Here is a 16,407-nt window from a genome sequence, read left to right on the forward strand (position 1 = left end):
ATGAATGAGAGAAATACTATTATCTTCTCTGCCTGATGGCTACGATTTCCTCAAAGTGTAGTGTGAATCTAAATTTTTTTAATGGGACAAATATTTTATAATCACCAGACAAGAACAAAAGTTCTTCATTTGGACACCGAGTGAGACTAGGGACAGATGTAGGATCATCAGGTTTGATTAAATTCGACACGATCAAATCGAATTGCTTGCATTTTCAATCCTTCACCATAATGAGACCTCTCAGATCATTGAGTTCCGATTAGCCCATCTAATTTTTATAACTATACCCCATGCATGTAATTCTTCTTCCCTAAGTGAGATCCTATTCATCATAGGAACACTTACATAAGTCCAAATAACTAATATCTATCAATTAATATATCATATATTATTGTATTTTATTTACATGATTGGTATTAATAATCTAATAATTAAAAACGTTAATTCACAAAACTACAACATTTTGAACTATATACAATCAAGATTAATTTGTCACCATCTTTTTTTTTCTTCGGAGATTTGTCACCATATATAACATAAAAATAGATTGTCAAATAAAATAAATAAAAATGATTGATTTTTCAATAATTACTTTAAAATCCATCTCCAAAATTATTTCTAATTAGTTAATATAGAAAAAGTTATATTAAAAGTACATTTAGTTATTATAGGACTTCTCTTACATTCTGTACCCCCCATCTTAGATTCCATCATTCCACGTCACAGACTCACAGCTAAATATATTTGCTTTGCTTCAGTTAATAAAAGTGGTGTCAATATCCCAATCTTCCTTTCTTGTCGTGTGTCCCAAGTTGCTGTCCAAATTCCAAACTGTAAACTCGTTTTCTCTGCTTTCAGCAAAAGAACGCCTTTGAGTGGCAACATGAAACAAACATTAATGAAAGTGAAACTGATTGACATGCCATTTTTTGCTTACCCAAATGCCTCTCCAACCAAAACCAACCACCCCTTTTTCTCTTTCCTATAAACAACCTTCCTTGGAGCACACAAAGCGTGTGCACACAAAAAAGGTCCCATTTTTATGCAGGGTTTGCCTTGTTGAGTTCAGTTTTCAAAAGGGTTGTTTTGTTTGTTGAAGAATGGCTCAGTGGCAGGGTAATGCGGATGAGGGAATTGACTATATGTTCAAGATTGTGATGACTGGGGACTCTGGGGTGGGAAAGTCTCAGCTTTTGAATCGGTTTGTGAAAAACGAATTCCACATGAAATCGAAACCAACAATTGGGGTGGAGTTTCTGACTAGGACGGTCGTCATGGATCACAAACTTGTCAAAGCACAGATTTGGGACACTGCTGGTCAAGAAAGGTCCAACATTTTTCTACTATGCATTCAGTTTCTACAAAATGAATTGCTTTATTATTATTATTAGTTTTATGTGCCATAATGTCACTCTGCTTGTGTTGAGCTGTAATTATCATTTTTATATTGATAATGATTAGGATACAACTAAGATCTGTGAAGTAGAGATTGAGATCTGATCAGATCTTTTGAGAATTGAGATCAAATATAGCAGCATAGTTTTTTTAATATAATTAAACCAAAAGATGCATGTCGGTGAGTTATGGCCCTTCAATTAAGTTATAATCATCAAATGTTTATCATTTGATGGTTTCTTGGTTGCCTCGGTTGCAGCATCAGAATGCGGCGAGTGTGTGATGAGTTTTAACTAAGGTTTTGAAAAACGGTCCATGGCTGTGAGTTCGGCCGCAACAACAAGGTCTTGGGGTTCTCCGTGATTGCAATTGTCGTTGCATTAACTGTATTTGTCTACAATTTCTCGTAATGTCAAGGATGACAACTAAATTGTGATTGCAATTTAAAACCTTGGTTTTAACTATAGTTACAGAATTCTCTTAGTAACCCTGTGTTACATACCGAATTCACCGTACCACTAGTAATGTGTACTGCGGGATGAGCCCTGTACCTACATGAACTGCATAACCGTGTACTATGTACCTAGTAACTATGATTTTAAATAGTCTATCAATTGCCATGTTTTTGTGTTTTATTAGTTTGTATGGATGTTGTTGATTTAGTTCCTGAAAGTGTCCTTCAGATGCATGTCTATTTCATTTTCATGTGACAATGTTGGTGTTCATCACAGGTACCAGGCTATTACGACTGCGTATTACAGGGGTGCAACCGGCGCATTACTAGCATACGACATAACCAAGCAGCAAACCTTTGATCATGTTGAGAAGTGGTTGGATGAACTACGGATACACGCGGATAAAAACATACTTGTCATGCTTGTTGGCAACAAATCTGACCTGAGTTCTCTTCGAGCAGTGCCTACTGAGGTAGCCAGAGACTTTGCACAGCAGGAGGGTCTCTTCTTTCTCGAGACATCTGCGCTTGACTCCAGCAATGTGGAATCAGCTTTCATTGGTCTCCTCTCTCAAGTATATAGAACAGTCAGTAGGAAGCACATCCTTGTGGATGGACATGAATCAAATTGGGATAAAGTAAACCTTGAACTTGAAGGAACAAAAATTAAGGTCCCATCGCAAGAACCAGAATGCCAGAATGCTAAAAAGAGATTCAATTGTTGCAGTATTCTTTAGAATTTTGTATTCACCTAGAGCCACCTTTATTCTTGGGTAAGGACTATTTTCCTCCCTCCCCCATGCTGTTGTGGATTTTATGTATACATTGCCATCTATTTTTTTTCCCTTTTACTGTACTTTACCTTTCAGGAGATAGTTGTGAGGCATAGTTTTGCAAACTCAAGAATGATATGATGAATTTGAGTAGTCTATTCAATGTATCTAGCTGTGACTCCTTTACCTTGATTATTTATTCAAAGCAGCTACCCATCCCAAGAATGCAAATATGACAGTATTCTCAGTTATACATGGCAGGAGGATGGCATTGTTTAATATTATGGGTTATGGATAAACATACTCTTGAAGCCAGAAACAATTCATTTTAAAGATACGGGGTTTGCTATGAAATAATGAATGACTATCCCCTCTCTGGTATTGAATAAAGTTTGACCATCCATGGAAAGTTTTCAATTGTTATACTAATCCTGAAGTATTTCCGTGCTAAAGTTGTTACCCCTTTTGCCAGACACTAAATTTTTGTATTGTTTTCATTCTTCATTGATCTCAGCACATTCTGGTTGATGTGGCCATTAATTTTCATTTAGGATTTCTCTGTTATAATTGAACCAACCTCATTGCTACGCTTTAGTAATTTCTTTCCTCCGATAAACGAGATGCAAATGAAGGTTGATGAAACTTCTAATGAGTTTATGGGAGACCTTCTTCATTAATATTAAATCTGAGAAATATTTATGTTCCTCTCTGCAATAGGTTGATGGGGTTTTGCATTACCCTGGAATTAATGTTTATATATTTGGGTTTGATGGATCTCAAACATTTGTTAAATACTCGATGATTAGGATATTTCTGATAATAAACTCGTGTATATTTGACATGAGTACATGACATTTCTGTAGAAAATCTAAACTAGAGGAACCAGGAAAAGAAACACACATATGATGTCTATCCTGCCTATCCTCTCTAACAAAACCTAATTAAGTAGTTTGCTCCTTGGCAAGTGAAAGTGCTGGTTGCATCATCATAGGCATAGCTATAAGCCTGAGGACACGAAGCCTTGAACACCTTGGAATAGCTTGTTGGCTGACACTTCCTCGGGTTACTGAAGTCACCTGTGCAACAATATTCCGGTTTGTTGAAAGCCATACATGCACTCTTACAACCAACAATGTGACTTTGGTTTCTGACCTCCAATCCGTTGGGGCAGTTTCTGTTCAAATCTGACTGGCATGTTACCGCCTTACACTGCCCGGATCCTCCGGTAGGGAAGATTGACACTGGCAAATTGTAACCATTAACAAGGCTAACATCATAAAAACCCCCCTCCTGGCTGTCTAGTGTAAACTCTGCCAGTGAAGCTGGTGGTGCACCACCAACTCCATCACACTTCAGCTTGCCTCCACAGTCTCCTGTGATGCATGTGCCACTGCCATAGCTATGGAAGGTGCATCCACGCCGCCCCCAGATGCGGCCGGACCACCCTTTTGGTGCAGTGATGTTTATTGCCTTACCAGGTGTTAGCTCAGCCCCATCATCAATGAGTTCAGGTCTTCCTGCTCCTGTTAGGATTCCAGGCCACACTATGTCCCTACATTTATTTTGTAAAGTAAGAACTGTTGCATCCACTCCTGAAATTAAAAGAAGAATACCATGAGGTAGGTACATTGTCATAAAATTATATTGTAAATGCAAAACAGTTTTGAAAACCAAATGAATACCAAATGTGGTGTGTTGGAGAAAGAGAACATGTAATTGCAATTACCTAAAGAGAAAAGCATGACAAGGAGGGAAAGCTGTTTCAATGCCATAACTAAGAGATGTTTGTGGTTTGTGATTTGTTGAATATAATTCTGATTATATCACAATTTACGATTTGCATGAGCTAGGTGATACATAGGAGGTTCAACAAACGCAATCTTTATACAATAGGGAAAAGGTGAAGTTTAGTTTGCTTGCTTGACATTATGACAACCGAAAAGTTTATATTGAAAGAATCAACAGATTGCCGATATTTTATTTTTCAGGTGCTAAACTGTCCGGATTTTTCTTAACTAAAATCAAAGAAAAGGTGACTATGTCCTTTTGACTTGAATAATAAAAAAATTGATTTCGTGTTGGCTAAAGTTTTCTGATTGGGAAGAAGCAGATGATCCATAATATGGGGTTCTAGTTTCAATGTTGTTTTCTGTTCTAGGTATGCGTTACGTATTGGAATAGAATGCTAATGAAGTATTGATCTTAGCTGCCATTTCAGGCACAAAGTTCTTGCGTATGGATTATACTCCTTGGTTTCCCAAAGCACCTTTATTTTATCATAAAATGCAATACAATATTTTTAGAGAACGACATTACAGGTCAATGTTTGAAGGAATAAAATCGTATGTAACCCAAATATCAATTATATAAGTAAAAATTGTTTATTAACCCACTTAATAGTGAATTGGTTTAAATATTTTATTTTTTTCTTTCCTTAGAATCAAAATTTTACTTTTAAAAATAGCCAATTTTTTTTAAAAAAAAGAGTTTCTTTATCTATTATCTATAATTATATAAAAATTGTCCAGCCTTACCACGTGTTGGCCGGATAGTGTGCAAGATTATTATTATTTCTTAAATAACTTTTTGTTCTATATAAAATAGAGGTTTTTGATTTTAGTACTTTAATTTTTTTATTTTTTTTATTTTGAATATAGTTCTCTAAAATTTTTTATAGTCTTTTCAATCAAGTAACAATGTAATGTAAATTATGGTATAACAATATTGACAACTTATTCATTTGTTACATCAGCAAGAAGTTTGACAAGATAATGACATATAAGTTTTACTGTTAAATTGTGGTTTTTTAAATCTTCGTTTGTTTAAAAATAGTTAATAATCACAGTAATTTATTAAGAAGTTTGAAACACAGTTTACCAACAAAAATTACGTGACTGTCCTGTGAGATTGAGATTTCGAAACAAATCATTAGTTAATGTTGTTAATTGACCGTAGAACTAAAATAAAATAAAATTTAAATCCTTAAAGCACTAAAAAAAATAAAATTAAGGACTCAAATTAAAAAATTTCTATTTTTTAGAGAACAAAAATTTATTAAGTTTTTTTTTCATTTTACTTTTTTACTCTTTATTTTTCATTTTGATTTTTTTAAAAAATTGTACAGTAGGATGGGAAGAATCCTTTTGAGTATGGGTGGTCACGGATCTAGATCAATCTGATAACTTAATAAATTTGAACCGATTCGAATTTAAAATTTTGAATTGGTTCGAATCATTAATTTAGATCTGATTGAAAAATTGCAAAGCTGATGAGTTTAGATTGAATCTCAAATTTTACTTTTGAAAACCAATTAGATTTGATCCATCTAATTACTTAGTATATTTTATTTTTTAAATATTTTTTAAACCTTTAGAGTTTGGATTTTTTTTAGCCCAACCTAATTTATTTAATTTTTAATTTAAAGTCACCGATCAATTATTACTATGATTATAATATAAAACATTGTTTAATTTTTAGCTTGGAATAAAACATGTCATACTAGACTAGTAGTTAAATTTTTTATGAGTTAAATGTATTAAATTAGGATAAATACCGATATTGATGAAAATGTAAGACATTAACAAATTATTTCTTAAGTAATGAAAAATTTAAATTTAATCTAAATGTATAAAAAGTGAAACATATTGATATGACACTTAACTCTCATTTGTTATATCTCTAATCTAAACACCTAAGTCTTAATGATGAGATGACAACTAATGATTGTTACATACTTAAAAGTTAACTTTTTAATTTAATCTATAAATTTAATAAATGATTGTTGTTTTAATTTCCAACTTAATCACTTATAGACATTTTAGTCCTTAAATTTAATTATAATGATTAAATTTAAGACCAAAATGCCACGGATCCGACATACTTGAGTATCTGACATCGTGTGACATTCCAGTAGACGTGGTGTGGTGGTTTGAGTGAGATTAGTCCACTGTGCTTGTTTCATCTCTCTTTCCGTCGTCCACCATTCTCAGGTCACTCTCTCTTCCTCCTTATTCTCATTTCTTCTCTTTTTGCATTTACATTACATGCAATCAATCTCATATTCTTATTCTTAAATTAAGTAGATTCATCCACCAATTTAATTGTAGTTTGGTTCTTTGTGGTGCAGGTCAAGTTCTACAGTGGCAACTAGCTCAGTGAGACATGGTGAGTTTCCTTCTATATTCTGCTTCTGCACAGCCACATCACACTAAAAAAATTCACTTTTTTTGCGTTTGGTCACATGATCAGTCAGGTAGAAAAGAAACGGTTCTGGACTTGGCAAAGTTTGTTGACAAAGGGGTTCAAGTTAAGCTCACAGGTGGCAGACAAGGTCAGACACCCCGTTTCATTTTGCTGGCTTTTATGAGTGTTAGTTCCTCTAGTTAGGAGTTTGTTACCAAATTTTAAAGAAGAAAAAAGGAATTGTATTGGAATTTTGGAGTCAGAGCCTCAACAAGTTCTTGGCTTCTTGCACAAGTTAGTTGAGGAATTCTGTTATGATCTCAAGTTTGATGATATATGTGTGGTCTTTTGTTCGATTATTTGCATGCTGTGTGCTTTGAATATAGGTCTTGCTCATAATTGAGTTACTGAATATGCAGTTTAAGCTCAGAGACAATTAGCTGCATTTTTTGCATTGCAAGGTTGTTACTTTCCTGTTGAACAATTTTTTTTTTCGGGGGGGGGTCTTCAGGATTGGTTTTTTTTCTTTGGACCAATTTGCAGTGGCAGTATTCACTTTATACAACTCCTTACAACTGACTGGAGCACAAATGTTAGCATCTATAAGGGCATCCCTTTTTCCTCTTAAAATTTGATATAGTGTGGGATTATTTTTATGGCTTCTCTTTTCTGTTCTCTATGACTATTTATAGGGAATAGATCTTTCTAATAGCCATAGTGACTTGGCTGCCTTGAGGCATTGTTGACCATTTCTTGTGTACTTCTATGTATTTATTTTTAAATAGTTTCAGAGGACATCTTGTGTTCCCATTGTTTTAATTTCCTTCTTTTCTGTCCAATAATTTGTTTTAGGTTAAAACAAGAGAAGTTAGTAATGTGGGTGGTCTAACATATTTTAACTTGTTGCATTTCACTGACAGGAACTCTGAAAGGATATGACCAGTTACTTAATCTTGTCCTGGATGAAGCTGTTGAATTTCTAAGAGGTAATTACTAAATAGCATTAAGCCATTAATAGTTTAATACCAACACCATGTATTGGCATTTAGCGCTCAAATCATGTGTTTCAGCATTGGTGAATTTTCAGTCACTTACTATTATGTCCATGACTTCATCTTTCCTACAACATTCTGAAATAAGTTGGGGGGCAATCCATATGAAAATTCTTCTAAATTTTTGCCTGTTTGTATGTGCTTTAAAGAAAGAGAACTTTTTAATTTAATTTTTTTGGATAATTAGATAAGTTTAGTTGAACAAAAAGTTAACCGCATCATCAAAAAATCACAAACAAATGTGAGAGACTAAAGAGTAAAGAATAAGGCAGAGATCTGTTAGGCACTACCATCCATCCAGTCCTCCCAATGCCCAACTTATTTCTTAAGTCTTAACTACAATCATTTTCCATTACTTGATTTTGCTTATCTTTTTGCCATGAAGTCCCCATAACTCTCTGGTTTTTCTCTGCTCTAGGCAGAATATGGAGAAAAAACTGAAAATAAATTATAGAAGAAACATCATGATTCCCTTCTTGCTACAGTTGTTTGGTGAACTACTGTACAGATTAATTTCTTTCTTCAAGCTTAAAATGAATAAGTAGTTGCCCAATTAAAAAAAAATTTAAATTTTTTAAGTAAGTTACACAAATGAGTTATGGTAAGCTTACGCTAATTAGGTGATTTTGGTGTTTCCCACCTTCTCTAGAATGGCCGAATTTTAGCTGTGATGGGGTCAGTTACCGACAATAGTCTAGTTGCTGCATGTATGGAATTATGGCTTAAGGTTGGCTCAGCCATTGGGAAAAATGGAAGCTTATGCTGGAACCAGAATTCCTCACCACAGTCAGGATGCTTGATAAAGGGTGTAGTGATGCCAACATGTGTGCCTCTTTACTTCTTGGAATAAAGACTATACTCAATATGGACAGGGATGTTCAATGGTGTCATGTGGTTAGAGAAAGTAACTCTTTTGCTCATGGTCATGCCAAATGTGGGCTCAGAGTTAATGATGATCTAGTTGTATTTCATAGTCTACCTCCTTCGATTTCTGTTGCTTTCAATGCAGACGTAATGAAAACTCTTATGGATGGAGTTGTTAGGATGTAGTTTTGTTGGGCTTTTGGTCCCTTTTCCTCACCAAAAGAAGGTTACATAACTGAGTTTTAACGACAAAAAACAAATAGATGTACAAAATTTAAGATAATTAGATAATTTTATTGGTATTTTCCAAAGTTAAAAAGAGTAGCTTCTTAAAAAGCTATATCATAAAAATATTTTTTTTCTAAAGAACCTTTTCTTTTTCAGTTTTATGCTGTTAAAATGTGAAAGTTTTTTTTTGCTTATTTTACAAAATTATCAAAATACTTTAAAGGGACTTTTCCCCTACTTTTGAGAATTAATACCTGAATGAATAATGAATTAAAAGTGGCATGCTTTAACATAATTCTTAATATTGCTTATTTTACAAAAATTATCAAACTGGACCCTTTCTTTCTCATACTAGAGACTGCCTTCATACTTAAGAATGGAGTTAACAGTGCCCTTTTGCAAATAAACTATTTAATTTAAAAAAATTAGAGTTCAATAGTTAAATATTTTATTGTTTAGTTACCAAAAAGAAAAATCTTTTATTAGTATAATAACATTTCAGTTCAGAATTAAAATCCATTGTATCTTCTTTTTGTGCTGCAGATCCTGATGATCCTTTAAAAACTACTGATCAGAACAGAAGTCTTGGCTTAATTGTAGGTTTCTTTCTTTCTTTCCCATGTAATTTTGTGATTTTGTGTAAAACATAAATTACCACCCGAGTATCACATGCTGAAAAAATTGCATAAATAATTGTCTGGTTTATTTATCAGAAAGCTGCTGGGTTGTTTTACTTGTTGATAGAACGTACGTAAAGGGGAATGCAATTTGTCTTGCAGATGCTTTGTTTGTCTAGCTCAACAAGCTATCTTGTCAAAAGTTAAATTCGCATGAATAAATGTTGAGGGAAAAACCATAGGCAGCACCTGTAGATTCTTGTCAACTTATTTGTTCAGATCTAAGAATATCAAGAGGGGTAGGGGGAGAAATAGAAAAAGCTGGAAATTGGGTTCCATAAACCAGCAACTATACATTTCCCCTCTGTGTTGAGGAATTGTGAGAAAAATAAATTTATAGCCTGTTTAGCCGTAGGTTTCTTTTTAAAAGAGTGATGATTGGCTGATTTTTTATATGGTTGGACGTGTGTTTCCTGAGAGTGAAAAGTTTTCTTTTCCTTGTTTTTGTGGGAGCTAAATTTTAAATGTTATAATTCATACATGCAAATGCCTATTAAAATCATGTATTAAAAAAGTTTGGAATTACACAAGATGACCAAAGCAAACACTCATAGTTGAATAATTGAGTAGCCATTTTCTTTTCATTTCATGATTTGAATCTTATTGAGCTATAGTTTTTGTGTATATTACTCTTGAAAATTTACTGCTTTTGCTGCAATGCAGGTTTTTAGGGGAACTGCTGTCATGCTTGTGTCCCCAACTGATGGAACCGATGAAATTGCAAACCCCTTTATTCAGCCTGATGGCGCCTAGGTGTTACATGTTTATATATAACACGTAAATTTTATAGGTATGCTAATCAAGCTTCTCTTTATTTGCCAATCATCATTGTTGTCAGTTTAATATTACTGTCCTAGGTGTCATCGGACTTTTTTAGTGCACTTAATGGATAGATTTTAACATGTTTTCAGTGTTTGATAAAAACACGTTGCATTTTGTTTTACTGATTAAATTGAACTTCCTGTTATGAGTTTTCAGACGCTCAGATTACAATGATTTATTGTTGTTTACAATTTAACGTGGCACTTTTAATTTTTACACGCATTCATTCGAACATGGGAGCCCTTCATTATTACTGAATGAAAAAATAACAAGACTTGGATTCAGGAACTTGGATTCAGGAAGTGTCTTTCCGTAAAACAATGAAAATTAGGATAAAAAAGGATAAAATTGAAGATAAGGGTTATATTATATATTACCCATCATATCATAATATAAGTTCTTCCTTGGTGAGTCTTCATTATATTGAATTATATTATATATCATATGGGATAAAATGTACTACGGGAACGCAAATAAGGGGGTGAACCATGCTCAAAGACATACCAGACCCAGATTCCATATCAACCTTTTCTCCTTTTCCATCTTTACCAATTTTCCAATCAAAGCACTGCACCATAGCAGCAACTGCAGTGTTCATCAAGCTGAATGCCAGTGCTGTCCCTGGACAACCTCTCCTCCCACCTCCAAATGGAACAAAATTGAACTTCATTCTCTTACCATCATCACTCAAATCCTCATGATCTTGTTCTTGCAAGAACCTTTCAGGGCAAAACTCATTAGGATTGTCCCAAGAATCAGGGTCTCTCATTATGGCATACAAATTGATTGCCACTGCTGTCTTTGGTGGCACATCGAAGCTGTTTATTTTGCAGTGTTGGCGACACTCTCTTGTCGTGATTGGTGCCGGCGGGTAGAGTCTTAGTGTTTCCTTCACAACTGCTTGCAAATATGGCAAGTTTGTGATATCGGATTCATCAACAAGCCTAACATTGCCAGTGACTAACTCTATCTCCTTTCTCACCTTTTGAAATGCTTCAGGGTGGTTGAGGAGCTCGGCCATTGCCCACTGTGTTGCTTCTGCTGAGGTGTGTGTGCCTGCAATGAAGAGATCCTTGCCAAAAGAGTAGGATTCATTTTAGTTTCTGAGGCCATCACAATTTTAATCAACAATTAATAATGACAAACAAGGTTTTAAAAAACAGTCAGGGATTGTAATTTCAACTGCAACTTCAACAACATTTATCTGTAATTTCTCACAATATAAAAAAATGGGACGAAATTGTAACCATGGGCTCAGTTTAAAACCTTGATGTCAAACTAAATCAGTAGTAATGTTCTTGTCAAGTTTTAACCGTGACAAATTTTAGTAAGAGTTTTGTGGATAACTACTATAAATTAGTTAAACAGTAAATTGAAATTAAAAAAGCGTTAAATCTAATTCAATGCTAAAACATTCAATAATACTTTGTAAAATAATTCAATAGTTAAACTAAATTATTTAAATTTATTTTTTTGGATTTTTGGACGAATATAAATACTTTTTTTCTCTTTAAAATGAACACATATAAGAGAGAAACTAATTAACTCTGAGAATGAGAAAACAAGTGGAAATAAAGGAAAGAGAAAACTACATTCACACTCCTGATTTTTTTTTTGAGTTACACACAGCTTTACTTTTTTTTTTCTATTCCAAAATTAATCCTTCAATATTTGACAATATTACACTGTCCTTATATATTACAGTAACGTCCATTACAAGAAAAATTATTGTAAACATTAAACAATAAGAGATATCATGTGTAATTCAAAAAAACTGAAAGAAGTGTTAATGTAATTTGCTATAAAGAAAAATATGATAAATGAAACTTACCATAAAGAAGGCTTTAATATGAGCCATTGTGATCTTGAACTCTGCATGAGCATCATGATAAACATCTAACAGAATATCCATCAAATCCCTTTCACTTTGATCACCATTTGCACGCGATAATCTTTTGTGTTCATGCTCCTTGAGCACCTCTTCCAACAACTCATCGTACCTTGTGCTCATGTCTATGGCCTTTTTCCCATACACCCAAAAACTCAACTCCTTGAAAGGGCCCAACACATCACCAAAGCACAATTTCGCAGCTAGCTCAAAGGACTCCTTTACTAGCTTCCTGATCCTCTCAGCATCCTCGCATTTTTCCGCACAACTTGTTGCAAATCATGACAAAATATAGTATAAGTATGACTTAGAGAAAATTGAGACACTGAACTTTTTTTAATAGGAAAAAGAACTAAGTATAACTTAATGTATTTAATTTGATAGAAACAAATCAGATAAAAGGAAAATTAGGTCACATTAATCCATGTTTGATAGTGTGAAAAGAAAATTAAAGAAAAAAAATTGAAATTAAATTGGAGGAAAGGTTTAAAATTTGTCTTTAAACTTTTCAGTGTTTTTTTTTACTCAAAAAATTGAAATGAGCTATTTTTAGACACTGCTAAATTAAAAGCTTTCTAGACACATGAATAAGGACGGTTCTAATAAAACTGTCTTTAACAAATGATCGGTGGCATTTTCATAAATTTTATTGTTAGTTGTGTCTTCTGTCTTTTCTTTTATTATTATTATTTTATTAGAATTTATTTAATTTTTAAATAGAAAATGTATATTATAATTTTAAGATAATTTTTTCAAAAAAAATATCTAAGAAGGCTAACCTTCTACAACGATTCTAAGATGATTTTTTTTATGGAATGTGGTTGAAAGTTAAGACGTTGGCTCTAAGGATCAAATTGTCTTTGAATGTACTCTACAATCGCGTCTTAGAAGATCAGTTTATATATTTGAACTTAAATGTATTTTTTTTATATCAGTTATATCTATATATATAATTGATATAAAAACATAAGTTAAGATTTATCCAAATTTTGGTTCGAAAAAAAAATTTAAATTTGTAGTAAAAATGTATTAAAAATTCTAAGATAATTTTAACTTGTTGCAAATCATGACAAAATATAGTATAAGTATGACTTAGAGAAAATTGAGACACTGAACTTTTTTTAATAGGAAAAAGAACTAAGTATAACTTAATGTATTTAATTTGATAGAAACAAATCAGATAAAAGGAAAATTAGGTCATATTAATCCATGTTTGATAGTGTGAAAAGAAAATTAAAGAAAAAAAATTGAAATTAAATTGGAGGAAAGGTTTAAAATTTGTCTTTAAACTTTTCAGTGTTTTTTTTTTACTCAAAAAATTGAAATAAGTTATTTTTAGACACTACTAAATTAAAAGCTTTCTAGACACATGAATAAGGACGGTTCTAATAAAACTGTCTTTAACAAATGATTGGTTGCATTTTCATAAATTTTATTGTTAGCTGTGTCTTATGTCTTTTCTTTTATTATTATTATTTTATTATAATTTATTTAATTTTATAAAAAAAAAATACATTCTAAGATGATTTTTTGAAAAATCATCTTAAAAAATGTATATTATAATTCTAAGATAATTTTTCAAAAAAATGTCTCAGGTTAACCTTCTACAACGATTCTAAGATGATTTTTTTTATGGAATGTGGTTGAAAGTTAAGACGTTGGCTCTAAGGATCAAATTGTCTTTGAATGTACTCTACAATCGCGTCTTAGAAGATCAGTTTATATATTTGAACTTAAATGTATTTTTTTTTATATCAGTTATATCTATATATATAATTGATATAAAAACATAAGTTAAGATTTATCCAAATTTTGGTTCGAAAAAAAAATTTAAATTTTGTAAAAATAAAAAAAATGTAGTAAAACTTTTGTGAGACAAATTTTAAACATTTTGATATGGCGAAGATGAGAAATTGCATTTTAATTAATAATATATTTAAATTTTGTAAAAATGTATTAAAAATTTTGCGAGACAAATTTCAAAGATGTTGATATCTGGGAGAAGAGAAATTGCATCTTAATTTTGAAAGTTAAACTTTAATTAATTAATACACCTAGGTGACTAGCATGAAACTGATGATCGATGATCACCTGGTGCTCATGGCCGTCCTGCAAGTGACATTGTTGGTGAATTTGGTGAACTCGGAGCCCAAATCAAGTGCAACAGTCTCACGAGCATTGTCAATAACCCTTTTGATGGAACGTAGTATCTCTTCCCTCCTTATGCTCCTGGAGCGCTCAAGTTGGCGCGTGGAGAGAAGCTCCGTGACGCAGAGTTTCTTCATGAAGCGCCAGTAGGGCCCATAGGGGGCGGTGACGAAGCCGGAGGTGCCGAAGGGGAGCCTCTCGGCGAAGGCGAAGGCGGGGCGCGACGAGAAGGCGAGGTCGTGGGTCTTGAAGACATCGGTAGCGACGGCGGCGGAGGAGACAAGGAGGAGGAGGCGGCGGGAGGGGCCGAGGCGGAGGAGGAGGAGGGGACCGTGCTTGGATGAGAGGGTGTAGAGGGATTTGTATAGGGAAGGGGTGAGGTGGTGGAGGTGACCTAGCAGAGGAATGCTTGGTGGGCTTGGGGGAAGCTGGAGGCTATTATTGGAACTGCTGCTCAAGATAAGGGATATAAGCAAGACAAGGAAGAGGAACACTATCATCTCAATCATGCTATCTGCTCATCATGGAACATCATTTGCTGCTCTCTATTTATGGAATTATGGCCTTTTACTTTTATTCAAAATCTAACTTTTTTTGTGGTTAGGATTTTGTTAAATTTCCTTTCAAATTTTTTACAACCTCAATTGTTTCAACTCTGTTCTCAAGTCTTTCTCACAGTCAACAAAAGTGAACAGATAAATGTACTTTAATAGGTAAATACGACTAAAAGTATTAGGTGTTGTTTCTGTGCTAATTTTTTTTTACCCATTATCTTTTGAAAGGTTAGCCGGTTTTATTTAAAATTATTTTTAAAAAAATGATGTTATTTTGGTTTAAACAAAAAAATATTATAATTTATGATATTTTATGTGAAATTTACTTTTTATTATTATCTATTTATGTACATATTATATTATTATTTGTTCAATATTAATAGGATATTATATTAAAATATTAAAAAAAATATTTTGTTAAAATTAATTGGATCCCAGTTTAATCATTGACCCTAAAAATAATTATTTAATTCATCAAGACTAATAAAAATGCTAGATTGCTTATTTATCATAAATTTTAACTTTATTTTAAGAGTATCATGACATTAAATTATTTAAGATAGGATTATTTTTTAAAAAATAATTTTTTAACCAATAAGTATATCTTATTTTGTTATAAGCTCAACAAATATACTTACTTTTATGAAAAATGAATGTTTATCATTAATAAATCTCATATTAATTTAAATTTAGTAATAAAATATTTTTATTTTTCTTATAATTAGAACCATGAAAATATTGTGTTTTGTTTCTTATATATGATATGAAGTATTACATGCTCAAAGTTGGTTTACTTTAAAAGTGAAAAGTTCTGTTTATTTGACATACACCCACCTACCGTACGTAGATGCCGATTGAACTCTAAAAACTATAGTATTAGCAGCCAAATAATTAACGTGAATAACATTAGAGTGCAAAAACTAAGGTTAAAAACTTCTCTTACCTAGCACCTTCTCAACAAATAGTAGGAAAAACAAATGGATATAGTGAAATTTGGAGCATTGACATGAGCGATATCCCAGTTGATTCAATAAGTTTTACTTGGATAGTGGACAATGCGATAATCTTCATAGTTATGCATTGTTCACATTTTGAATCTGACAGTAATTATCAGCGACCGATGAAGGCAGCAAAGAGTTATGAGTATAGGCTTGGAGTTGTACTGCTAGAACTCTTCACGGGAAAGGAAGCTATATTCAAGTATGGGAGGCACCACATTAAGTGTGGTGGACTTTGCGGTGCAGTGCCCTAATAATGATTATCTCCTGTTACGAAAAATTATTCTACACAACACATACTATTATTAGTATCAAACTAATAATTAATTCAATCAATGTAATGATTCAATGAGTCATTGTTGAACGAACCAG

General features: G+C 32.8%; 4 protein-coding genes across 4 annotated transcripts; 2 read left to right on the forward strand and 2 right to left on the reverse strand.

Moving 5' to 3' along the window:
- Nucleotides 1-1,067: 1,067 nt before the first annotated feature.
- Nucleotides 1,068-2,844, forward strand: LOC100789008 (ras-related Rab-11 family protein). Its single transcript, NM_001317432.2, has 2 exons — nt 1,068-1,327; nt 2,127-2,844. Exons 1-2 carry the CDS (start codon nt 1,101-1,103, stop codon nt 2,584-2,586), a joined length of 687 nt encoding a protein of 228 aa, NP_001304361.2. The 5' UTR covers nt 1,068-1,100; the 3' UTR covers nt 2,587-2,844.
- Nucleotides 2,845-3,258: 414 nt separating this feature from the next.
- LOC100798155 (thaumatin-like protein) lies at nt 3,259-4,404 on the reverse strand. The gene has a single exon (XM_041007669.1). The coding sequence runs from the start codon at nt 4,255-4,257 to the stop codon at nt 3,550-3,552; it is 708 nt and encodes a 235-aa protein (XP_040863603.1). The 5' UTR covers nt 4,258-4,404; the 3' UTR covers nt 3,259-3,549.
- Nucleotides 4,405-6,489: 2,085 nt separating this feature from the next.
- On the forward strand, nt 6,490-10,610 carry LOC100789536 (sm-like protein LSM7). Its single transcript, XM_003540490.4, has 6 exons — nt 6,490-6,611; nt 6,749-6,786; nt 6,871-6,952; nt 7,725-7,790; nt 9,492-9,544; nt 10,289-10,610. The coding sequence occupies exons 2-6, from the start codon at nt 6,784-6,786 to the stop codon at nt 10,376-10,378; spliced, it is 294 nt and encodes a 97-aa protein (XP_003540538.1). The 5' UTR covers nt 6,490-6,611; nt 6,749-6,783; the 3' UTR covers nt 10,379-10,610.
- Nucleotides 10,611-10,795: 185 nt separating this feature from the next.
- On the reverse strand, nt 10,796-15,057 carry LOC100790065 (cytochrome P450 705A12). The gene is made up of 3 exons (XM_003540491.5): nt 14,427-15,057; nt 12,279-12,603; nt 10,796-11,519 (listed from the first exon to the last, which is right to left on the reverse strand). The coding sequence occupies exons 1-3, from the start codon at nt 14,990-14,992 to the stop codon at nt 10,881-10,883; spliced, it is 1,530 nt and encodes a 509-aa protein (XP_003540539.1). The 5' UTR covers nt 14,993-15,057; the 3' UTR covers nt 10,796-10,880.
- Between the last annotated feature and the right edge of the window lie 1,350 nt (nt 15,058-16,407).

This window comes from Glycine max, chromosome 12 (assembly GCF_000004515.6).
Source record: "Glycine max cultivar Williams 82 chromosome 12, Glycine_max_v4.0, whole genome shotgun sequence".
Taxonomy (NCBI): domain Eukaryota; kingdom Viridiplantae; phylum Streptophyta; class Magnoliopsida; order Fabales; family Fabaceae; genus Glycine; species Glycine max.